The sequence below is a fragment of the Anopheles stephensi genome, unplaced genomic scaffold (assembly GCF_013141755.1).
Source record: "Anopheles stephensi strain Indian unplaced genomic scaffold, UCI_ANSTEP_V1.0 ucontig4, whole genome shotgun sequence".
Lineage (NCBI taxonomy): Eukaryota > Metazoa > Arthropoda > Insecta > Diptera > Culicidae > Anopheles > Anopheles stephensi.
The window spans coordinates 16,693-43,630 of NW_023405346.1; the positions used below are offsets into that span (position 1 = coordinate 16,693).

General features: G+C 44.6%; 1 protein-coding gene across 5 annotated transcripts in view; it reads right to left on the bottom strand.

Moving 5' to 3' along the window:
• Positions 1 to 26,938, bottom strand: part of LOC118516845 (hemicentin-1-like) — a 116,799-nt gene that overhangs the window by 12,661 nt on the left and 77,200 nt on the right. For all 5 annotated transcript variants that reach the window (XM_036062697.1, XM_036062701.1, XM_036062699.1 and 2 more), the window contains 4 exons: positions 21,157 to 21,360; positions 20,932 to 21,083; positions 17,366 to 17,510; positions 3,939 to 4,069 (listed from right to left, as the gene is read on the bottom strand). In XM_036062697.1, coding sequence (XP_035918590.1) covers positions 3,939 to 4,069; positions 17,366 to 17,510; positions 20,932 to 21,083; positions 21,157 to 21,360 — 632 coding nt within the window. The remainder of the gene's footprint in view (positions 1 to 3,938; positions 4,070 to 17,365; positions 17,511 to 20,931; positions 21,084 to 21,156; positions 21,361 to 26,938) is intronic.

The window sequence follows — 26,938 nt, forward strand, 5'->3', positions numbered from 1 at the left end:
CACGAACAGTTGGGTTTTGTTCGAGTGACCGCGAGTGCTACAAAAGCGAACCGACCGTACGACACCGTCATTACTATTATTATCGTGCTTGGTGTAATTTTTGTTTTTACAATTATATGGCTTGGACAGCTTGTGAGATGAAACCGTTTCCCGTGGGAAGGTTGATTGAATCTTGGACTTTTTGTTTTTAATATCGGTTTTGGTGGTTGAAACATGAGTTTCAAGGGGAGTTTTTGTAATTTGCTGGTTTAAAATAATTGAAATTTAACTATTTTTTCCTATTTTATGGATTTTTGTATTTGAAAGGATTTGTACACCATTCTCCCAGCCAATCATATTTAAATCATAGCTCCAAAGCATCACTGTCCTTCATTCAGTCACCACTGTTTGTGGTGACCTTCACAATGAAAGGTCCACCATGTTAGCAAATGTTGACCAGAGATTATTGAAACCGGCTAGACGAACCGATAAAAATAAATTGTCAAACTCTTTCGCTAACGCCCTTTGGATAACGAAAACCAAGCGGCTTGCAAACCTATCGTTGGCAGGGAAATTTTGAACATTCCGAAAATATTTCTCTACAAAAAAAGCGGTCTGTGGGGGATTGTATAAAACATTTAGATAAAATCTGGATCACCTCTTCAGCACGTAGCCAAAAGGATAATATGTGTGGATATGTCTGGAGCAGCATCCGGTGGAGCAGGTCGATAGCCGACAACCGCAGCATTGCGGACAGAAAGTGAAAAGGCAGCATTTTTCACATGGACACACACACCGGCACACAATCTCACAGATTTGTCCGTTCCATCGTTCATCCGGTTGGCGTTTCGGTTCAGGGGTGCCCAATGTTGGGTGACCTGATCAGACGCAATCAGGATCGGGATAAGATTTCGACACCGGTGTCCCACCGTTACAGGGAGAACGCCAGAATTAGTGAGGCACTTTAAAGGCAGCTCCAAAGAAGAGGAGTAAAGAGAGAGAGAGAGACAGAGAGGGATATCGAAGGGGAGTGAAAAAAGGCAACGCCACATCCAACATCGAAATAACTTTATGACCCGAAGCTCTGATGCTTGTCTCCATGAAGGAAACAGTTTGTGGCCGTCTCCGGTACAACCCCCCCCCCCCCCCCCCATGGCTCTCATCCCCCTGCCTTGCGTTCGAAATTCCTCAATAAGGCTTGAACGAGCGGCACGGGATGGCGCAGTGCGGTAAAGAATATCGAATATTGGATATTTTCTGGTCGATTCACATTGCCACATATTTTTGGGATGGAATTTTCGTTCGCACTCCTTATGATGGTTTAGCTTGTGGCTGTGGCGTGTTCCTTCCTTTCATATTCCTGCACTTGGCTTTTACATGGTAGGCCATTAAAGTCAATCCCTTTTCCAGATGGGAGACCGAGGTAAAGCACACATCCTAGGCGTTAGCTGACTGACACTGGCTTCATCTCACCCTCCCAAAAAAAGAAAAAAACCCCACCAACTTCATCCGACGCATCCGAACGAGTGTGATCGTGTGGGAATGTGGATGTCCGGACCGGAATTCCAGCCAGCGGGCTGGAACCGCGTATATCAATCGCTGCTACGTTGCGCACCGGATGACGATGATGACGGCGACAGCGAAGACGCCGGACGAGCGGAATTTATTATTTTAACGTCTTCAATATGCATATCGTATGGGACGGACTTGATCCTTCGGGCTTGGACCAACGTAGGATTTTGCGGCCGGTTTTGCGGACGTGACTGAAATGTTATACATTGCCACACGGGTGAGCCTTAAAACTAAAATAAAACATTCTAACACTGCAGTACGAAAAAGCGAAATAAAGCTGAAAATGGCTTGGATGGTGTGTGAGTGTGTGTGTGGGTTTGTTTTTCTCCTTTTCGTGGCACCATGTGTTTGAATCGTTTGGTTTCAGTGGATGCAATGAGCGTTCGAAGCAGTCAAAAAATATATATTAAGGAGGAAAAAAAGGCCCTCAAAGGATGCTCTGTGCTTCTGTTCGGAGAGCGATGTTGGTTTTGGCCGTGGATGAAACGTTCTCTTTTGCGGGCAGAATGTGGTTAAAATATTATCGAAAAACATCAAGAAATAATAAATTCAATCCTTTTATGCTGGTGAATTGAAACAATCCTTCAATATATCCAATTTTGCCTCATCATCGCGTTGTGTTCATTTTCCAAACTTTGTTCGGTTGGAACTCTTTAAGCTAGCTTATTTAAAAACTGTTAAATTTTTTAAAATATTTTACTTAACTCGCGAGTTTGTGTCACTTCTTTCTTTAAGAAAAATCAGATCAATATCCAAAACAACGGAACTATTCTTCGAATGTGTTGACAGGATGATGCTCTTTATCATTTTCCGGGAGTTAGTTCTTCCACAAAAACTCGGTAAAAATAAATCACTGATCGAAAGCGAACTGTTGCGAGCAAGAATACTTTGCGGATAGAATATCAACTGCATACTGTCTACGGCTATTGACATGATCCGGCCTGACACAACGCTAACGATGAGCATTCTCCACTTTTCTCCGCATAGCCAACGCTGTCAGCTCGTGATCGCTGTGCAAAATGTGCATTTTCGTGTTCGCTATCGATTGACACAGTCTCCTGCCCCCCAGAAACGTCTGGATGCGATCCGAAAAGCTGGTAGCCGATGGGTAAGCCGAAATTGAGTCACAAACCAACTGAATCCACGCCGTGCTGTACGTACGTGCAAGCAACGGGGGCGCTGAAACGATATACTTTTTCGATGAAAAAAATAGAAAAGGAAAGAAAAGAAAGAAACACAAGCACTACATCCTTCAGCGGCAAAACAAAAGCCACCAGCAGCCCGGGAAGCATAAGGCGGAAGCATAAGGAGACATATGTAAATAAGATATCACGAAATGGAAACCGCATTGCCGCCTGCCAGTACCGAAACGCGAGCTGCCACGAGAATGCAGCCGCTTGACAGTGCAATCTTTTAACTGGATTCCTTGCCCCGAAGCCTGTCTGAGGCCGGCCATTTTAAGCAGCTGCCGAGTTTCTGGAGGGGGGGAGTAGGATAAGGAATTGGATAGAACGGTAAAGAAAAGAATTCTACACGGGCTCTGAATCTTACTGTTGTCGGTTTCGAAACGCTGGAAGACGCCAGCCGTGAAGGATACGCTATCGAAAAACTGAGAAAACCCAGTTTGCTTAATGCAGATGCACCAAGCACGGGTGCATGCTATGCATATTTGCGAATGTGTGAGTGTGTATTTTTGAAGGAAACCTTCTCTTGATCCTCGGCATCGATGTGGGCGATCCGCTTCAGCGTGCGTTATCGTGTTACGGCTTCACTTACACAAAAGAAGCACCACCCGCCCGAAAACGAATGCCTTCAAGTCGTCATTTCGTACCTCTTCGATTGCCGTCCGCTTTTGTGGATTCTTTCACACGACGCGCTCCAGTTCGGTTGCGGCCTTTATCTTGCGTTTTGCTTGATGCATATGCATGACGATGATGCAATGCCGTGCTCGGAAAGCAATTGCAATGCCAACATGTGGTCACTAACCACGGGCGAGCAGTTGAAGTTGCAGTGCAATCTCAATTTCAACCCGTCGACACCGTACCCGGCATTCGTCCCGGTAGTGGTGCACTGTTCGGACTGCAGTTTTCGGGCATTCCGACCGGGGAATGGGGAAAAACCACAGATCCGGTGCGTTGGAAAGCGTACAACCCATCAGGCGGAGCGTAAAAGCGTACCACCACCACCACGATCACAAGGGGGTGCTCACATCCTTAATCCATTCGTTCCATTCACTGTGAACCGAATCCACACCAACACGGCTAGAACGGCCCCTCCCCGGAAATGGCGACGACCGAAGAATAAATAAATGAGCGAATGAAAAGAGATATAACGGGGGGATGAAAAGCAAAAAAAAAAAAAATTGGAAAGAGTGAACGAATACTCACATTATGCTTCCAGACCACTTTGTATGCAGACGGATTTGCATTCACTTTACATTCAAAGTACACGTCGTCTCCTTCCTCGATGTCCTCCGGGTTCATGTTGATGCCGAGCTCGAGCTTCAGGGTGGGTAGATCTGCAGAAAATTTAAAGCATTTACAGATAGTGATGAGAAATTGTGCTCAACTACTGCAGGGCTGGTTTGTGTTCCGTGTGGTGTGGCTTTCGAAAGTTTTAAAAACATTCTTATTAAAGCTCAATAATGAAAAAGAACAGGGTTAAAAATATATACTAAATTCACTCCGTATGCTGTAAACCTTACTCAGTTTGATTTAAACGCTACAAGGCTGTTTAAATCCCTGTTCCCTGGTATCCAAATCTGTGAGATTTATTGTTGAAGGCAGCTTCAACAAAAACTCTCAACCATCGGTGGATTCATGACTCCACAGCGCAAACCGTGCGTTTAGATTGTTTGCGTCTTGAAATAGCACCTCGAGCGGTCAGAAGGCTAGGAAAACAATCGCAATCGCGATGTGATTCTTGCAAATCCGCTGCTAAAATACGTCCTGGGGCACTGGTACCAACGGAAAGCGTTTGCTCCTCTGGTTCGAGCTAATGCGCGAATATCCTTTCCACAGAATACGGTTCAACAAAATCCGCGAGCGAGAGAGAGCCATGGAAAGAAAGAAAAACCTTGCTGACCAAAATGTTCGTCGAGTGTTCATGATCGTCACTTAGCGCTTGGGTGTGTGTGTGTGTGGTGGAAGCTGTGCAACTGGATCATCGATGGCGCTCGGTCCGGGGCGGCATCACACAATAAGTTCCAGGCAGTTCCACTCGCCTGTGTGTCTTGAGCTATCCTGTCCTGGTGTTATTTATGGTTGTTTTGCATGATATCTGTCGCTTTTATTGCTACCATAAATATGATAAAATATTTTTCTTTCTCTTCGCACATTCCCCTTAACCGAAAGGATTACACGGGTCTGCTTCACACGCGTGCTGTAGTCCGTTTTTATTGGGACTTTTCTTGGGGAGATTTCCGGTTCGAGTGACCGAACCGGTTTTTGCTATCCGTTTGCTAGGGTTTCTTGGCTCTAGACCGGTATAACCCGCACGTGCCTAGTGTTCGTTAGTGTTCGCCGCCTACGTACATGCCATTTGTGGGTGGAATTTAAACAGAGCAATTTGAGGTTTTGATTTTTGTGGGGAAGCATTTTTCCGGGTATTATTATCATGACCCGTGGCTTCTTGGAAAAGTCGGACGCTTGAGACCCGTGAGGGTGATTTGTGACAGAATGATAGATATTTTGGTCCACTCTCGTAGTTGAGCGATTTGGGACGAGGACGAAAAATGGATTGCAATATAATCAGAGATCTAGACCCTTCAGCTTTGAAAGAAACATTTACGATAGATAGAGTGCGTGATGTGCTTTATATATTACTTGTATCAATTTGACAATTTTAGAATTTATCCTTAGTTGTACATCTCTAACTCTATCACAATAGTAACGATTCTCCTCTCCTTTTCTTGTTCTGCTTGTGACTCAAATGTCTTAACTCGCTAATTACCTCCATCATTACTTTCCTTCATCCTCAGCCGGTGAAAATCTGTTGCTAATATGCAGCAAAATTGAAGGGAACGAGGCCACATAAAAAGAGGGAAAATGACAGTGGAAGAAACCGTATGCCGCCTTCACCATTTTTCTTTTTCCACTTCTAAGGACGCATGTTCCAGCTGTGCTCTGCTGTCGGGCGGACAAAATACATCGGCATGTCACATCGAAACCGCATAAACGTCGCGCCATCATCGTTGAAGGTGTCGTCAGTGCGATTTAGCGCGTTCGTTCGCCAACCCTAATCGAACCGTACCATCGGCTCCAAAGACAAGCCGTCAATCTGCATTCTGCTCACGGCCAAGTTAACGATCATGGATGCAGACCGGCGTTGGGATTATGTGGTACTGTGTGTGAGTGTGAGAGGGGGATGAATTGTTTTTTCTTTCGTTATATTCTATCCTTTTTCTACCTGAACCTCCTAATGCGGGCATCTTAGCATTTTCTTTCCCGTTGCACCCTGAAAACGAACGGTACGCTTTTTTTTCTCCTCATTGCTTTTTTTCGTCCCCGATTTTCTGTTTTCCAGTGGTAGCCACATTCGATGTCAGACAGGCTGACGGTAAACTGCGGATGATCGTGTCAACCGTGTTCCCGGGGTGACAGTTGCGCTATGGGTTTTCCACTTGTTTTTCCAGTTTTTTTTCTTCATCCAGCACTCCGACGCCCACTAGCATTAGGTGGAGTTCAGGTTGAGTGGCACTCGGTAGAAAGTCACTTTCTTGTCAAATGCCGTGTCGCACCATCGGAAGCGTATGCTTCGATTCGAACAGACAACACACTTGCGCTCGTCAAACCGGAAACGGAACACGTTTTTCACGTGTTTCTTTCCGTGGATAGCGCTTTTGTTCGTAGCACCCACTTCCGCACCGGATGTAACCGATTGCGGCAGGTGACTAACGGAACTTTAGCGCCACCGGGAGCGCTGTCAACTTTATCATTAGCAAGTTGTTCGGGCTAGCTGGTTGTCGGATTTGTCCGTAGGGGATTTACGGGAGCGCCAGCGGAGCCTATTTATCCTAGCCGGGTAGGTGCGTTCCATTTGCGTACCTAGGGAGCGGTTTTACACGTCCGCAAGGTGCGTGTCGGTCTCGGGGGAGAAACCCCTTTAGGAAGTCAACTGGACACGTGGAGTAGCAGAACAGCCTTAAAAGGTTCGCCACCGATATTCTGTAAGGATAAATGTTTCCGCACGGTGACATCGGTGTATCTCATCATGTATCGAGTGTGCAGAGCACAGCCAGACCCTTTCATACGTGAGCGACTGGATTAGTGGAGCGTAACGTTGTTTACTTTGTGCCACATCCTTCCTTACACCGTGCAAAACGGCAAGAACAATAAATCCTTCTCCGTACCAGTATCGATCGATTTATCGTGCCATCGTGCATCAGGATGCACGTCTCCGCGTGATTGTAAAGTAAGGAAACGCCTCGCAAGACGTTGACACTTGCAAAGTGGGTGGAAAATTGCCTTCCCGAGGTGTGCTGGGGTGCGGACGAGCGAAAAGAGTTATGGCACCAATAACGATGCCCGGCTGGTTGATGCTCCAACCGTGCGGGAAGGAATGGCAAGATTAATTTCAATTTTCCACAACACGATTCTCAACGACTCGTGACATGATGCGCTTCGGTGTCATCATCATTATCTTCGCTTGCGCTGGCTCTTCTCGGGATTTTCCACGGGAAGCCAACTGCACCGTAGAAGATGCTGGCGAGCAGCTTTCGATATGTTTGGGGTTTACCTTGCGTGACGCTATTTATCTTTTCGAAACTGTCCCGTTTCCAACCGGGCAGGATGCTTTTAAAACCCGACCGCGCTTAAAATCGAGCATCCGGATTCCATTTTGAAGGAGGAAAATAAAAACAACAACAACGGACGAGAAGGAAAAGAATTATGAAAGAATAAATTGCGAAAAAAGCATCGAGAGCTAGCGAAGCTTTCAGCTCGTAAGAATTTGAAGAGAATTATTTTTCTCGTGAACATCAAAAGTAGATTTTGAGCATTGTCCTTAATGGTTGATTGGTGTGTCCAGTTGGTGATTTGATTACGGATCATTTGAGGTGTCTTTAAAGTTGAGCAACTTGAATGGTGGATTGATGTTTCACACGAAGCAAAGAAAATCAGTGTCAATTTCGGTGAGCGCTCGTTGTGAAAGTTTAGTCAAAACAGTCGCACGTGGATCGTCATGGACAGTTAATGGAAGGAATGGTCCAACGTGCTCGTTAGGAACAAAACTCATAGCAGCAAAGTTTTGTCAGATTTTATCTAAAGTTTAGAGAAACTTTTACAGCAGGAGACATTGTTTACGGCAGGAATGTGACGTGCACAATGGAGAGTTGTGATGGTCATAATTTAGTTTGGTTGTAGAAACGACAATTATCTTATGACATTTTAGTAAAGTGTCAGATTAATTGTAGTTATTAATAAACTATATGTTCTTGCCATTCTCTTAAACTTTCTTTTGAAGTACTTAGTTAATAGTAATACGATTCTCTTCTAAGGCAGGTTTGGGTGGTCTTGACATAAAAATAAGGAAGCGAATTTATTCAACTCCCAAATGTCGTTCTGTACCAGCGCAATGAATATGGAATCCAGTCGTTCCCAGTTTTTGTCACTGTCAAATGAATTTTGAGCATTCCGGTTTTTGCCACACCCGATGAAAGCCTCCTGTCAACCCCAACAACGTGTTCGAGGTGCGATTGACGTCCAAACCATCAACACCTTATAAGAGTGCCGTTCCGTACCAGCCTCTACCTGGTCCTCCTCATAAACTCCCCCACAAGGGTGGGTGATTCCAACCTGGCACACCCCATGGGATCGGCCAACCATTCCATACACTGCACGCCACCATCAGTGACGTTCGCTGTGATGTGGTTTAGCGTACCACCTTCTCTGTCAACTCGCATGTTCATCCAAACAACCGACACCATCGGGCAACCATGGGGATATGGGTGTGAAATAGGAAAAGTTTTTGCTACGGGGGAAAACTTTCGCAGCGCCTGGTAGCAGGGTGTTAACCAAGACGCATCTTGGATTCACTCCCCGGGTGGTGTACGCTTCGGTGCGCCCATGGAGTGACTGAGATTTCTAATAGTACGGTTGACTTCCCTTTCGGCATTTTCGCATCCTATGGTTTGTGTCCTTTGAGGAGGCATACTACGGCTCCTTAGCAGCGTTCACATGTCAACGTTGCCCAGCAGCTGTCAGGCGGTGAGAAGATGCGGATGGAGGAGAAAGACAAAAAAAAAACTAGATACGTATAAAGTCTCGAACTATTCTATCCACTAGTACACCTCCTTGCGTATCTGTGAAACAGTTTTCGGGGGGGAAAAAATGTCGAGAGATTTCTAGCGGAACATTTCCAAACCATGAATGGAAAGTAGATCCAAAAACCGAGGGAAACCGAGAGACGGAGAGAGAGAGAAAAAAGTCTTATCCAACAACAAATGCAAAAGAAAAACAGCATAGAACGAGGCGAGTACTAAAAAAACCTCCCTTCTTTTGTGAAGCGCAAAAGGAACTAGGAAGGTTTTGCTACGTTTCCAGTTCGTTGCACGCTAGTACTACTGGCATATGTACTGCTGGCGGAGCATGATGTGGGTACGAAAGCGAATGTGAAAAAAGCAAGTCAAATAGCCAACAAAAAAAACCAAACTGACCCTAAAATACCCCACCATGATACGCGAATGATACGGAACGAAATTAGATTATAAGTGAAATGGGTCCGAGCGAGAAACGAACGCAGCCAAATCGTAGCGCACCGGACAGACAGCATGTGATGTTTGATTCAGTTTTTTCGAAGCTTAAAGTTTGCTCTTTTCGCCTAGCCGGAAGTTGAAGAGCGGGACAAGATTCAAGTTTCCGGCTCCTTGACCTCGATACGACTTTGTGGTGTGGTGACTGGAAGAGGCTGACAAGCAACAAAAAACGGATCTAGCTGCTTTCTTTTTGCACTAGCTAGCAAAGTAATGCCTTCCGAAGGATCGACTTTCTTTCCTGTGATGTGTGACCACTGTCAGCTTGCATAAGTGGATGATTCCAAGAGTTTTATGCTAGTCGCATAACTTGGATAGATTTTAAGCGTAGAATGGAAAAAAACACGAGACAAGCAACCTTCTTGTGAAATAAAATCAATTCCACTAGTATAAGTAGTAGTGGAAGCAAAGCGAGCCACTTCTCGTGCTTGGAAAACCAAACAGGAAAAGGTTTGTTTGAGTTTCACCATCATTATGAAAATGTTAACGGATGTCCGGTGCTGGTGAAATAAAAGGGGGAGGCTGCCGATGGACCGGAATAGAAATTAAATGCTGGCCAGCTGATAATCTTAACACACGGAGCAGGCAGAAGATAGCTCTATCTTCGTTGTGTTTAGATTTGAACCATCTTGAAGTCTCCCCGGAGGTGTTACGATTGGCAATGGTTCAAAAGCATCGGAAGCTACATCGAAAAGTTAGAACATAGGTTGAATCTTGAGGAGCTGGGGGAATCCTATCGATCGCTCGGTAGGAAAAAGCCTTTGAACAACGCTATCAACAGTTTGGTGAGTGAATCAAATGGAATAACTTCATCCTGAAATTGGATTGATTTTCGAACAGTAAGAGTAGGACGCTTGAATTGGATTGGATCGAGGATGTGGTCGACAACCCTATACAATAAAAGAGACATGTCTCGCAAAGAGCTCCCTCCCCGAGGTTCTAATGTGTTCCGTTCTATCCTTGTTCGCATCGGAAAAGCCGTCTAATCGAGATCGACCGGATATTAGTTGGTTGGGGGGGCCAGCTTTCAAGTGGGATCGATTCACCGATGCCCCTTCAGAAAACGGGGTTTAAAAGTTTGATAGACCAACCGACTGGGGTACGGTTGGACGACGGTTGATTCAAAATTAACACGCTCACTCGACCGACGGTCATCCGCTGCTGATCCGCTCTGCCGGTGGTGGTAGCCTCGGACCTGCTGTGGCTTTTCCGAGTGGACACGATCGGATGACATCACATGGAGCTGACAAAATCAATTAACCTACCCTGCTTGCCATTGTGGCGGCCCGTGCCCGTCAATTTCGGCCAGCTCGGTGGCCTTGGCGTAGTGGCACAAATTTACCACTAATTGAACAAACTGTATCCGGTTACCCGGGGGGAAGGAGCCAATCCTTCGTGCGTGCGCACACCGGTTCGGCCGTTCGGTGGAATCGAGTCGAGCGCCATTTTCCGTTGCATTGCTCATTATGTCTCCAATGTTGTCCGTCGGAGTGACCAGCCGGACGGACCGGACCGGCCAGCGGATGAAACCGTAATCAAATTCATGTTTGCGGTTGCATCGGCAGACGGTTGGGTCGGGAGAGATTGGTCGCGTGGTTCCGTGGTGGTTCGCGACAGGGGACAAAGATCTTTGGATGCCATTCGGAGCCTTGGTGCAGTTCGACGGCAGGCGATTCGATAGGAATCGATTCCGAGCGATTGTGACATGCCGGAAAATTAAGCAGCCTAAGTTGGGAGCGATTGATGGTCCGGTGGTCGATGGTTGAGCAACGTACTTGTTTTCAGTGCACCATGCACAACTCGGTATAATTCTGAGCTGATGTTCATTTTCCTTACTGTAGATCGTTGGGTAGAGCTGAAGGCAAGCGGGAGATTCGCTCGGGAAACAGGGACGGCAGCTAATTAAATACCATTGTGGCGGTACGAGATGAGCTGGCATTCGTGAGTTGGATTACAATTCTGTCGTTCGGTGGATGTGTTCAATGAACGGAAAATGTAACAATTATAATGGAAAGTCGTTTTGGGTTGTTAAAAACATAACTAAAGAGACATTCTTCGGTTAATTTGATGAGTTTAGGGTAGGTTTTCTTGTGTTTGATAGCTTCTGTTTTAAAGCTTTATTCTTTCTGTTGTTTAAAAGTTGTTTAAAGTTAAAAGTTGTTTTTGTAAGGGTGCATTGTAAGAATGTAAAAAGCCCCCAAAAAGAGCTAAATTACATTGGCCTTGGTGCACGGCTTGCTGGCAAACACACCGAACCGATTTAAGAGGTAGCGATGGTAGTAAGTTTTTGCATAAGCACTTAAAACATTAAAATATTTACCGAAAGCCCATTTTTTTCGACCGTGTCGGAAAGTGGGAGCGTGAATAATGCAAAGTAAAGAGCAGTTCTTTGACTTCCCACAAACTATCTTATCGCTCGCGCCGTGTTTCATTTGCAACCGCCGTTATGTGGAAACGGTTGGTTTGGCTTTTGTCCTTTTTTTTTTTTTTGTTTGTTGGGTTGCTGGCACCAGGCACTCCATGCACGCTCGGCACACCGACACCAACCCCGGTAAACCGCCGGTTCGTACCCGTAATGAAAAGGCAAAAGCCATCTGCATAGACGAACCGGCGGAAGAGTTATGAAATATGCTCCAGTGTCCCGTGGGCACTCCCGGTGGGATCGTTGCGCTACGGAACGCGCTACGGGCACGGTGGTCCATCCAAGGGCGGTCGTTTCATCTTTTGCTACGTACACGATACGATACAGCAAACGAATGGCAACCGGAGGAACCACTTCCAACGCATAAATTAATGTAAAATGTATGTACGGTTTCCGAGCATCCTTTCCCTGGTCGACGGTTTGCACATTAGGTTGGCCGAGTGCACGGGCAACCGGCGCACCAGCGAGAGTGATGATATGATTTTTGCTCCGTCTTCACACCTTGTCGGAGGAGTGTGAACGGGACGGTGACCCAGCGCAACGGGTACGGCACAGAACATGTGGGCCACCCGTTGGGATCTGTTCCAGTCCCTGGTTTAAGGGACTGTTCCGTGTGGTTTCGCAAACCGAATGAGAAGTTTAGCTTTTAAGAGTTAATGTAAATTAGTAACAGTAACATCATCATCGTCAGCACGGAGACCAGCATCGGAGCATCGCTTAATGACAGCTGGGACAACACACTGACAACGAATCGGAATCCCTTTTTCGGACGACGAGCCGACTCGACACTCGAGAGCGCTCGCTTCCTGCACGGCTGTGGAAATGCTACAATGAATCATTCGGACCGAATTTGTACTACAGAGTGTGGCTTATTACACCCATAAAGCATGTCTTTTCAACGAAGCCTTCGATGGCGGTACCGGAGATGGTAGTCCCTTGCGTTTTGGGGTTATAGAATTTGAGGATATCTGGTTGTATGTGTATGAGAGTGTGAATGTGTTTGCAAGGGGATTTAATGACAATTTTGTTTTAATTTTATTTTGATAAATGAAGAGGAATTTAGTTAATGTTTTTCAAAAACTCTTAGATGAACTGAAAATTATATTATTGCTTATGAATTTGGGGGTATGCATTGAAAATGCCAAGCACGCGAAATGAGACGCATTTTAGTAACATTTCGTTTAGGTTTAAGCTTCGAATCAACAAAACGCTTGCAGTTATGCAAAATAAAAATTTTTGATCGTTTTTGCGTTCAAATCGTTACACGATTAATCTGTATTCGGAATGGTGCCAGTTATTTTATTGCTCATGTGTTCTAAGTAGTATGCTAACAAACCATTTAATGAGTGTTTTTTCTCATTCAGACACATGTCTTCCGCAATTTTATGGAACAATTATGAGCAAGTTGACTTATCACTTCCACTCTTCAAGCTGGAAGTGGTCGTTTAGGACACACTTAGAGGAAATTCATTTGCATATTTTAGCACTAGCAAGACAACGCAACAAAAACTACGCTAAAAAAAGGTTTTAGGACACACAAAAAAGTCTCAAAGTAGTGTTACAAACTGTACCACCATAATGCGACCGGCCAAGCGTTCTCTGAAGGCTGTCAAGAAAATGGAACATTCTCTGGTGGTGTACTCCGGTGGTGTACTCGTACCTAAGCCGTTGTGTAGTGTGTGTGTGCTTGGGAATGGTTCCTGTTTTGTTTAAGTGAAGCTTTTCGTTTTAGCTCCCACGGTTTGGGACGCAAACTCGCTCGCTCCCACCAAAGGGGAAAAAATACATCCCCACAAAATGTACCGAAAAACAACTTTACTACCAAAGGAATTCCCCGATGCGACAATTTTGCCGGGCGAAAAGCATTTCTCCCACTGGCAAAGGAACGGCACTGCGGCCTTGGATGTTGGCATTACAGCACGAGCGCGCCGTAGATTGAAAACAAAAAACAACATTTCACAACGCGTAGGTACGCGAAGGACAACAACAATGTAATAGAACTTCAAACCCACGGTCCTTATCACCCGTCCGGTGTGTGTGTCGCGCCCACCACCATCGGTCGGTCCCAGGTACAAATCATTTTTAAATAAACCATTTAGAAGCTGTAACGCTATCTGCATTTCCCCAGATGCAAATGATTTGCCCGTAAAAAGTGTACTTTGCCGACGTGTAGCGAGCGAGCGCATACGCATACATACAGGGAAGAGAATCCGAAAACAAAAAAACAACGACAGAAGCAACAACAAAAAATGCATAAACACATTCGCCATGGAACAGGGAAGCCCTTATGGTTAATTTTTTCTTCCGCTTTCTTTGCTCCAATTCGTAGTGGCAGTGCCAAAATGTGCCCTGTACACCAGCGACTGGTACTGGGAGGACACCCGAAGTACACGGGTTTAGCCGGAAGGACCTGGCGTATTTAGGGGCGCGGTGTGTCGGCACAACGAGATGTCTGCCCACCTTTCATCGCTGCCATTGATGAGGCGGTGGTTCGTTCCGTTCGCTGTTGGATTCGAGCTGCCGGCTTCATACACACCGGAACACATTCATAATGAGTCTGGGATCGTATAAATCTAATGAAATCCGATTTAATTTTAATGACTGCCAGCATGCGAGGTGCGAAAAGCGTCACAATTCGAAGGGGAGTCTACAGCTAGAGACTAGCGCACCCATTTTATCCCTTCCGTCTCGATGTTTATCCCTCGTCGGTGTGAAGGTGTGTGTGTGTGCATTCGTGATATGTATGACGTGATAATGAAATGATGGATCAACGCCATATATGGTGTATACGTACATGGGCAGAGCGATAATACGCAACGGAGGGAATACGATTCTCAACGGCGTAGAATATGAATACATAAATACGCCTGTGCTATGCCGTTGGGTAAATTTTCGGAGGAAACTTTCACCTCTGGTGGGATAATTTTAATCCCCTTTACGGTCATAACCGTGCGGAGTCTTATCGTGTTGTCACGTAATTTATCCGGTTTTCCGGTATGGAAATGTTTTTCATGTTTCATACTTTGGGGGAAAAATGTCTACTGGTGGACTAATTTTGTACAGCAATGACAAATATATCGTGTACAGGAAGCAATCTATGTGTTTTTCTTAATCATACTGGTGGGTAAAAAAGAAGAAGGAGGATTAATTATGATGGACAGCTATTCATTATGGGTAGAGGTCATCGGACAAAGTGTAGCAGTCGTTAAAAGTGCTTATCCATGGTAATTACTCTAGAATCTTGAGATATTTCTTGGAATTCTATAAGTAAAGCTCTTATAGCCTAACGAGAATAATAAACAGTATCGTAAGTAAGTATCGTCTTCATCGGTTCGAAGAACTTTACAAGTCTTTCGATTGAACTTAAAATGCTCCCTTTTTAAGTTTTCATGGTAATATTTTTCGAGAAGTTTTAACACGTTCTTAAACTAGCAGAACACCAATATTTTTGTTTCAAGGTTTTTACCTAGTTCTCTTACAATAGGATAGAAGTAAAAGTTAGCTGATATCCGCTAGACTTTTTCCATCAAACTTTGTCCGCACAACTTTCGCACCACCAATCAAGCGTTCATTAGAAGATAATCTTACCACGGTAGATAGCGAACCCAAGCCCTAGTTCTCTATTTCACTCACCATAGTTCACCGCTAGCTGGATGGCAAATGGATGTGCCCGAGTGATTGTTTTCGCGAGAAAATGGTAAGATTGATTAAATGATTTTGTGTGATTTCAGATTCTCGGTACCCGGTGAGCGACCGGTTTGGTGAACTATGTCGGTGCTTTGGTGTCAACAAAACAGCGTATCTTTCCAGCGTTGGCGCTAAACCACAACAAGGTACAACAAAACAGGGGAAGCAGACAGCAGGACCCAGCTTTGTAACACTATATCGCGATTTGCCACGGATTACCTAGCAGCCGGCAGCCATCATCAAGGTGATGGATTCATTGTCATCGCCCACGCTTCTAAATTATTCTTCCACCGAAAACGGGCTACATTGATTAGGTTCCTGGAACCTGTAACATAAGTGTAGGTAGGGTTCAGGGGAAAAACTTTCACCCCAAACCCACTGTTCCAACTGTGTCGGTACCCCCTATTCATCCGGTTCGGTTTTAGTTTGGTTAGGTTTGTGGTTTCGATCGTCTTTTTATCGGATCCAACGTGGAGACAGCATGGATGGTTTGTGGACACGGGGCTGGAAAAGTCATTTACCGCAGAAAAACGGGTCATGGTTTTTCGGTGTAACAGTTCGATCCTGCGCCTCGTTCACCGGGAGGATTGTGGGCAGAGTTTTCCGACCTGTAAACGAGCCATTTCAAGCCCCTTAAAAACAAGTCAACCGTTGCAGTTTTCACTATGACTCCAAGTTTCACGTTCTACCATCCTCACGGGGCTCAACGGTGGGAATGGGTCGATGGTGGCCCTTTTTTGTTTCTGGTCCCTTGACTGTTTACCCATTTGGAAAACCCTTTTAATTTATTCGATAGCAACGTCGCTTCATTCTCGCTCCGCTGGCGCTTCTGTCTCATTTTGGCACACACAAACAGAACTCCCAGCCACACTACAACGCTCGCTGCCCGTTGGGTGCTGCTGTCCTATTAAACACAACCATTGCACGTAGTCGGCAGCGGGGGGACTTTGGGGATTCTTTTGATCCCGGTGACCAATGTAAATAAGTGAAGTGAGCGAATGTTTGCCTAGCACGAAAAGAACAATACTTTTCCTGGAGTGTAGACGCAAAATTGGATCCCCAAATCGTCGACCGTATGCTCCGCCCGACTTTTCGGTCTCACACAACAGATAGGACAGGATCCCGGGACTGTTGTTGGTTTTTTTGTTGTTGCTTGATGACCTCGATGTAAATGGGTGTGTGAGGCCAAATTTCTCGGAAGGATTCTTTAGGTGTTTGACTAAAGAAGTTCATCGGGGGTTTTTTTTTCTTCCTACTGTTGATGTGTTGCTTACTTCTCAAAAAAAAGTGAATCGAGAAGAAAACACGATGAGTAAGCGTTCTGGGGGCTTCTGGATATGGAATTTCCCGGCCAGACCGGACCGCATGACATTTAGCTGTGTTTGGTTTCTCACAAGCGACACAGCAGAAGCATCGGGCAGGTGACAATTGTCCAGAATAAATTGTCCGTTTAGCGAATTTGCGTCCGGTTGCCTTCTACGAGCGTTCTTTCTTATCGCTTGGACCGGAAAGAAAGCTTTTTTTTCTCCCCCGGCTTCTAAAAAGGCCTATTTCGTTCCATTTTATTCCGGAGATAGGGCAAGAGATTTTGCTTTAATCTCATTTTACCGTATGGCCTTTATCAGGCTCCACGGTTCCGGCTTTTGGGTGCGTGTCTTTTTTTTTCTCTGCTTGTTGTCGCTTTGCTTAAACCGAAATTAAACGTAAATGAAAAATCAGAAGGTCCCGACAGTGCTGATAAAACGTTAAATTAAACGATTCATTTGCATTTGCAAAACGGCTACGAATCCGGTTGGTGTGGAGAGCCAGGCCAACGGACAAACCGACTCCGTGACGTGAAATCGTGACGTTTTGCTGTCCGTTCAGGGTGATAAGGATAGCGCACTTACGGGTCGGTATGCGGATGGATGCGGTAAGTGAATGGATGATGTTACGAGACGGTACAGGTTACTTACAGAAGACGTTTAATTTCATCGAAGTCTCCTTGGTCCCCCGTTTCACCAGCTCGTTCGTCGCCCGGCAGATCAACGTTTTGCCATGGTCTTCGCGGGTCGGCGTGAAGCTGAGCGACGCTAGCGTACTGTTTCCGTCCTCGGACGTCTGGATGAAGCCGGAAAAGAGAGCGAGAAAAAAGGAAAAAAGAATCGTGAATGAAAGGAAATAGAAACGAGAAAATCATTTTCGTGGAGAACACACACATACACACACAAATCGAAAACCCGAGCTACACAAAAATGTACCTTCCCGTAAGAAAGATTAGTGAATGAAAATGTAAATGAGGGTCTGTTTTTTTTTGGCGTGTGGGCGTAAATGGGGATTGGGAACAATCCCGGGCCGCATCCCTGAGGATGATGATGAAGAGAAGACGACCCGCTACAAAGCAACTCATTATTCGTGTGCAGTAGAGGCCAGCCAAAAAGGATTTCGCAGTTCTTTTCGTGTTACGGGTAGCAAGATAAAAAATTCCTTCCCCAGGTTATGATGAAGCAATACAGGTGAGTAATTATCCCTTCCGGACAATAAACACGCGGTGCGCGGTACCGGTACATGAATCTGGCGCTGGAAGGATAATGTGGATAAATTTCGGACCGGCGTTGGGCGTTTTGTTTTTTGTGTTCGTGCCGGTCGAAAAATGTATTTATCTTTAATGAAGACAGAAGATAAATGGAGACTGTTATAGAGGGAAGTATAAAGCTGAAACGAAGGTTCGTTGATGTTGTTTTCTTGTTTTGGTGCTACATAAAACTTGAGGCAGGCAAAATGGTACAACATATTAGAGAATGGAGCATTAAAGCAAATAAGTTGAGTCTAGTACATTCACACCAGGAAAATGTTTACGTTTTGGGAAACCGAGTAAATCTTACAAGGCTTACCAGTCCACGCACTGAGCATTCGAATGGCACCAACATTGCGGAGTTCGATAGCATAAACATTTTCAAAAAAAACTCTTGCTTATCTTCTAGCTGCTTGCATAAAAACCGAGCCTGACGTTGTGTTATAAAATATTCTTCAGCTGTTATATCGATTGTAACATGTTGATGTTGAAATTTTACAGCTATTCTAATGATTGTCTAAGGAATAGTAAACTCCGTATAATGTTCAAATCAATAGTTTTAATATGTGATCAAGCTCAGTTTTGTAAACCAAAGAACTGATGTACCATTTAAGATCACCTTAGGCGAACTTTATGATGTTGTATTTGTTCGCATAATACATTAACTGATGTATAAGATACATTTGCATACATTGTAACTGTGTAACACCACAAGTAACGTAAACGTTAACCAACACAACCCGACGAACTGATCGTACAAGCAACAGCTTAGTGAAGCAAAATAAACGGCACACAAAACAGCCATTTTTGTTGCTTGATGAGGATAAATTTGAAACATTGTAGTGATGTAGTGATTTTTGTTGTTGTTGCCTTGTGGACGAATCCTTTGACACGGATCCGTCCCTTTATTTAGCGTGTGGTAGAGAGACACAGTTCCGAGAAGAAATATAATAGGATGAGCCGGAAAAAAAACAAAACACAAAAAATAAGCACCATTTTCGCTTGGAAAAGATGATGCAAATTTCATCACAATCTACATGACAGTGACTTTGTAGGAGGGATAATTTTAATAATCCTTTCATTTTTCCTCGTAATGAATATCGCCTACATTATGCCGTGGCATCCCTGGTACAGTCTGGTAGCGCTGTTGCGCTATTTTTTCTTCCAGTCCAGTCCAGTACACACCAGCCCCGTGATGTGTTGCAGCGTTTTTTGCCCCCTTTCTTGCGCCCAATGGTCAGTTTTGCACTCCTGCTGCTACCTCTCCCTCCATGGGCAATGGGACCGTCGGCTTGGGAAAAATGGACGCCATAAATTAAATTCTCCTAAAAGGATTCTGGTGAAGCACCGAAGAATGATAGCAATGCTGACCAAATCCCAACCCATTGTTGGGATGCTTTGGCGAAAACTCTCGGAAACAAAGATGAAGATTTTTCATTACTTATCCGTTGGGAGGAGCTGTGTGTAGTAAGGGCATTTTTTTTTGCTTTCCAAGCTCCACTGCATTGCGGTTCACAAAAAGGGCTCGTCAACGAATGGGGGGCGGCTGAACGGACTGACACAGGCTTATGAATGATGTAACAAGTGATTTATTCATGATAAAAGAATGTTTTTCACCCTTTTTTCCGCTGTGCGCACCCAAACGTAACAAAAAAGCACATTGTGGCGCATTTTTTGTTGCCTCTGTAACGGAGCGCCGGAGCATTACAACTCCATTTTGGATCGTTTTTAAATTCGATTTGAAAATGAGGTACTTGTTTCGCTTTTCCCTTATTAAGGGATATACTCAGTTTGGGGAAATTAAATGCAAGTAAACGGCTCAATCAACCGATTATGGTTTTACGTTTTAGAAAAAGGGACACTTGAAAACCTGTTAGCTCATTCCATGCGCTGACATATGCCGAAGCGGCTGAGCATCCCCTGACCCATAACCATTAAAGAAACGGTACCGAAATGGTGGCTGCAACTTTTGGATGAAAGTGAAGCAGCAAATGTGTACCTCGCCAAAATCGCACGGTTAGCTTCTCGTTACCATCAATTGGGTACAAATCGTTTCCCTAATGGATCGGCGAACCAAGAACCGGAAGAAGCACCCGAACCCGGGCCCGGCACCGTGCACCCGTATCCTATTTTGAACGGTGCCTATCTGCACTGCCTAACGCCATTTTGGGTTGGGAAAGGAAAGAAAATCCCTGTTTACCGTTCGAAGGTTTTCGCTATAGTGAAACGTGTGCTGCACTTACACCATCCCCAGGCACAGAAGTGTCTGAATGACGCTGGAGCCCAATTCACTCACGACTCCATTAATAGTGGTTGTTTTCTGGGCTGCTTTTTCTGTTCTGGCTCACTGCTTTGAAAATCACCCGAATTCGAGCATTTAATTCTATTGCGGCCGAAAGGATAAGGCTAACGATCGTATGTGTGAGTGAGTGTTAGAAAAAAAGGAAAAAAGTAAAAAGGTTCGCCCCACACAAACGAGTTGTGCCACGAACACGGAAGTGTGAAATCGTTGGCTGGGGAAGGCAAAATTAGCACACCAGCTGGCGTGAGAGTGCGAATAACAATAACAGTACCATTACATCGCCCCCAGCTGGGTGGGATTTAGGTTAAAAAGTTAAGTTTGACGAAGGTGCTCCAGCTTGCACGAACGGTGATAAGCTGATATGAGGCGCAACACAACCGGCGAGCAATTTCGCATCCAACGGTGAAGAGTTTTTTAGGAATTTTATTTTAAATTGAAATGATATGGCAGGATGTTAGAAAAGATATTCAATGGAAGAATGTTTAATGCATAATGTTCCGCTATCGTCAGGAAGTTAGAATACTCTAAGCAGTTGATTAAAATATTCTAAATAAAAATTTAAGAAAATTTTCAGTTTTAAGATAACTAGACTTAGCATTGTGACTTACATTAGTTATGTATTTTATGGGACAGAAAGTTTAATAGGGGATTCCGATGGTACCTACCGTTTGATTTGTTGCCGTCAGCTGCACGCCACCCATCCACCAAGTGATTTTTGCTGGAGGTCTTGAACCCACCGAATGACACTGCACGATGTAGCGTCGATCGGCCGACAGTGGACTGCTACCATTCACGATCTCCACTGTTAAAGGTCGTACTGAAAGAAAATGGATATTAGCGAACGATTGTTGCTTTCTTAACTACGTTGCAGAAATGAAGAATCTACTTACATCGTAACTCTATCGTCACGTTGGCGGTCACGTTTCGCCGGTAAAAGTTACTCGCCTGACAGCTGTACACGCTGTGCTGGTGGGCACGGGACAGATTTCTCACCACGAGTCGACTGCTAAGCGTCGATTCGTGTGCATAATCGATCATTGCACTCGGCAACGTCTTGCCATTGCTGGACCAGGTAATCTTTGGTGTTGGATTGCCTACAGAGTAATAAATGAAGGAAAGCACAGGAAAAATTATGTTTATGCCCATAACATCATTAAATGTAAACTTCCTGCAAGTTTTGAATAAAATCATTGATCTTTTAATACTATGAATTCTATTCGTGCCCCGTATACTATACTCAGCATCGAACCAAAGTGGAACAGCTGGAACAGATTAGATCACCACCGACGGAATAGCTTAAATATTTACCAAAAACGTTATCATTAAATCAATTACACCACGGAACACAGCACGAGTAGCCTCGAATCGAACGGACGAACGGGCCAAGCGCTAATGACACCATAATTTGTTCCGCTTCGGTGGTTGCCGCCGGAAAACACAAAATTGTCGGCTTCATGGCAACAATCTCATGCTCCGGTTTGAGCCATTTAGAGGGAAGAGCTTCCCACCAGAGGGAACGATGCCGGAAGACAAGGGAGTGCGAAATATGGTTGGCCGTAAAATCGGAACCAATTAGATTATCGTGCTTGACGCAACAAGCATCAGGCGAATAATTCATATTAACAGGTTGTATTCTTAAGAATTTAGATTTATTGAGGTTCGAGTAACTGCTTCGTGGTTTGCAATTTCTTGGAAAGCTTGGAAGAGCCTTTGAAAATGCGTGTTGTTTCGAATTGTTCAAAGAGTATTGACTGTTAGGTTCAAAATTTAGCGTTTGCTAGAAAAAGGGGTTTTAGCATAAATATGTTACAATTTAATCTCAAGTTTTCAGAACAGATTTTACTGGAAATTTCATGCATTAAATTTTTTTGTTACAAGCTTAAAAGGAATAAAAATAATCACATCTATCAAATTCATGTTTCTGTAAGCTTTCGAAGAGCGACAACTGTCAAACGAAGCGTAAAACATTCACCTTTAACCTCACAATTTTCCCACTGGAGGAAAAATGGAGAGACCATTTTTATCGGCAAAGACTATTCTTTTCTCATCCCTGGTTGTTGCGGCTGCCGATGAAAAAAGCCAAAGAGCACCAAAATACTAGACAACGGCAGTATATTGTGCCTGCATGGTAGGCAATCCGCACGTATGGTGGTAGAACGCGTGCTCGGGATCGTGAAACTGGTATTATGTATGTTTGGTGCCAACGTTACCAGGGACCGAAGAGGGTAGATATTCTGGAGGCTTATTTATTCGATCATGTTTATTGAAATGTATACTTCTACGAAAAGTCACTCGAATGGAGCAAACCGCACCGAACGGTGGAACAGGTGTCACGAACTGACGGTAGAACGGCGTCTAGTGGGAACGAGGGAGCGCAATATCTTCCGACACATTGTGAGTGGATGCGATGTTCTTAGAGTGTGGCTTGACTTTTCTCCCTTGATGAACTTTGGCTGATGAGAGCTGGGAATTGACACACGTGTGGTCGGGTCGATCGTATAGGTTAGCGATTGTTAGACACAGGCGTGCATCACAGTCGAGTGTGTATGCTGCTCGGTGACGAATCGTTAAGCGCCATGACAGGGTCACACACATCCCTGAGGAAATTTAGTGTTCTGTAGCGATGGATCGGATCGCTTGATAAATAGGGTAATTTACGGTCAGTCTTAGACATGGCTATTGGTTTGGGGGAGAGAATTGGAGTTGTTTTAAAGCTGACGATGAACAACTTGCTTGCCCTCGTTCAGTAGAACTTTAAATCAAACGTCAATCTGTTTACAAACGATAAGGCTTCTTCAAAGGAAAATGATTGTCTGAGAGATTTATTTGTTGGCAAGTGGTTCGTCTTAAAAATACCGAATCCAAGAAACGAGAATTCAACCTCTCGTTTCGTTACGTCCACTTCCAGACTACATTTCCAGTTCCCACGACCCTCGTTGGGATGACCACCAGTAATTGAATGAAGAAATATTGTAAACAAAATTGATTGCGTGTTAAAGTTCACAGTTTTATGTATCGGACCCACATTTATTAGGTTTCGTTGGTCGATGGTGGTAGTAAAGCTGTGCTTCCGGTGCGCTCCGACGATACTGACGGCAAGCAAGGCGCGCAAGGTGTCGGCGAGAATTGGTGAAGCAAGAGGAAACCCGAAAAAAAAAAACACGGCAAAGAAAACCCACGATGGAAACAAAAGGGCAGGCACCAAGTGGGAGAAAGAGCCAGCAGTGAAAGCGCCAAGTGAAAAGCAATGTAAGGCTGACCTCATCTTACCATCAGGGTAATAGACGCAAAGCCAACACTGTGTGGCTTCGGCCGATTTTTTGGTCGGTTTCTATTTCATCCGTTTTACTGGTCCCCTTGGAGTGTGAGACGTTTGAGGTTTCGCCAAGCGTTCTTCCAAAGTCCGCATTGGTCAGCAAAGAATCGTCGCATTTAAAAAAAAGAGAGAGAAAGAACAAAGGAAGGAGGCCAATTTTTATTGATCACCTAAGGGTGTAGTAGTACACCCAAGGAAAGCGTATTGAATTCCTTTACTCGCGTGCCCTCTTACTCTTCTTTTCTCTCTTCATTTTATTATTTTGCTCAAGAACCTTCAGAAGGTTCAGCAATTTAAGACTCTCGCCCGGTCGGGCTGGATCGAAAGAAGAACAGCCGAGTTTATTCCCCCGTAGCCATTCGCAACATACAGCAACGTATCGAATATGGTCGGACTGACCTTTCACACGGCACGTTTCTTCGGTCCGGTTGGGGTTGTGAGCTTGCCGTTTTCTTTTTTGGCAGGATACCAAGCCAAAGGCTTTCGCCTGCCTCTCGCCCGTGTTTCGTTAAAACATTTTATGGCAATGGCATTCTTGGCTTTTGGTTCGCGCTCAATCATCATGCTGCGGTTCTAGGCGATCCCTTCCAGGCAAAACAAGCACCACAGCCGGGGGGAATCAAGTCGTCTAAGGAAAGTCGAACGAGACCTCCGTACTTCCGATACGCACACATATTCAGCCACCATAAACAGGCAGACGGTATGTGTTTGTGACCTACCGTTCGTGCCCTGTTCCACCGTGTTGCTTATAAAAAATCATGGAAAATCGATGAAAATTGTTTCCAACAGGCTTCACCGCACACGGACGGGGAGGGCAAACATTCCCGTGTATGGAGGTTTGTTGCGGAATTTTACTCAGTTCAATCGATTTCGATTGCCTTTGGCTGCGATTTTTTATGCAAATATTCCCGAAAATATGCTGGGCCGTTCTTTCGAATGTTTGTATGCCGTATGAAGCGGCACCATAAATTGTGGCGGGGGGGCCTCGGGAAATATTTATGTCGCAATAAGAAAATAATATCCTAAGCGACTTTTATGCGCTTGTTGTTTGCCGGAAGGAACGTATCCGTATGGTCAATCGCACTGAGGGGTGCAGCGAAAACAAGTTGCGGGAAATCGGTTTCATTTCAGCTGAAAAGAAAATTAATCTCTTCATTTTCCACCACCATCAGAGTGCGGCATGTTATTAAAAATATCGCTCAATTCTATATCGCGATTCCCACGCAAACCGCTGCGGCTTCACTGTGGTGACGTGAGCGTGGAGGTGGTGTAGCAGTTTCTATTAGACATCCGTTCAGGCACTTAACTTCCGCAAACAGTTCCAATCTTCAATTAAGATCTTCTTATTGGCGTGAAATCTGAAGCCCAAGCCCATCCACTGAACCGTTACAGACGGGACGGGAGATCATTCGGCAGGGATCGGAAATACTTTCAAAGTTCACCGGGTTTCCTCGACCCGGGAAAAAACCAACGGTGCTAGAAACTTCTCACCCCCTTACAAAGAAGGGACACTTTCTTAAAGACCGAACACGACACAATCTTCCACTATCCCTGTCCGTGCTAGGAAGAGCACCAGCAGCAGAAGGATGAGAAATCTTTTCCACATCGTATCCTCTAATGATTTCCATTCCATGCAGGTCCTCATTTTCCCGATGTCCATTTCCTTGTCGTCCCGCACGCACGAACCGCACTGTCCCGCACGGAATTGGATGGGTAAACGAACATTTTCACTTCGAAACGAAAATGAATGAGGCGAAATTAATTAAATCGTAAAATGACTGCCAGTGTCCGGACCGGCGCTTCCAACGCACGCCAGTGTCTGCCTTTTGTGTTCGGTTTTCGGAACCGGCCCTTCGAATAATCTTTCCATTCACCATCACCATTCACTCATTGAACGCATTTTTCTGTTTTCTTTTTCCATCTCGCAGACACTGCTCCTTTCGGAGGTTTTCTTTCCCATTAGGTCGCGCTCTCTGGTGTGGCCGACCCCTCGACCATCCTCCAACTCATCATGCATCATTTAATCTTAATTATCGTGATGACATTACACTGTCGCTCGTACGCATCGTCCCGTTCACCTTTCTGGCTCGGCATCGTTTCGGTTTCACTCAATCTTTCTTTGCCGTACCGTGTTTGTGTGTATGTTTTGCTGGGAGCAATGTGATCCACTCGGTCAATGCTAGCGTTGACCATAATGTGGCCCTAGGTCTAGAACGATAGAGGATATTATTTTGTGCTCTGTTGCCGTTTCCTGCCGTTAGAGTAGAATGATTTTAAGGGGAAAAACTGGCGGAAATGTGAGAACACTGGAGAGATACTGCATACATGATTTCTCTAGCTGGTGATGTTCTAATGACTTTTGCAGACAAGGCATGAGAGAAAAGATGCATAACGTTAGAACAGTGGTGCGAACAGAACGGTTTTACGGCACGGTTTTATATTTTTCACAGTTAAATGAATATTCTAAAATAAGGGCAGACTGTTGTTATTAAATCATAAAACAAAATTTTTGGGGTTTGAAGTTTATATCTAGCACTTTAATAAAGTGGATTAATAGACACTTTCCTTGCGATTCTTTTTTAGATAGCTTCTTCTTCTCGCTACTCTCAAATCCCATAATCTTATCACAGAAGAAAAGATTACGATAAATTCAAACGCTGTAATGGGCGACATTAAGAGAACATTAATTACTCTCTGACCTGATTGCTACCGTATTGTTGTTGTTTTTTTCATGTCCCATCGATTGAGACGCCCAGTAGTTCATACGTACACTATCTCAATTCGAGCTAAGAGCCTTAGTGTTTGAGTTATTATTATCTGAACGGGCTTGTATTTGTCTCCTTTGATCATGTTGAGTCCATCCATCATGTAGGGTCGAAGTGGAACAAGCACAACATGCTGAAATGCCTATGACAATGACATTGCTGTAAGATACTGTTGCGTTCAGCAGCTACATATTATCGCAGCGGGAAATTTATCTTTTAGTGGCCATTGCCATGACAAGTAGTGTACATCATTAAAAGACGTTCTGTGAGAATAATATATACAACATTCGATGTGAGAAAAGGAAGAAATGGGAAGAAATTATCATTGATGTTTTGCCGAGCCATCAACAGCGCCGATCTTCATACGGCAGGACCTGGGTTCAAATCCAATCCGGACCGTTCCTTCCGTACGCAGGACTGATTACTTTGCTGCGTGTAAAACCAAGTCACAGAAAGCCAGAAATGAAAGGCCTCTCGGGGTTGTAGTGCTAACGAAGAGCAGAGTTTTTATTGTTTTATTCATTTACCATTTTATTTTACCATTCATAATTTTACTATTATTTACATTTCATGTTTAAAACGAGATCATTA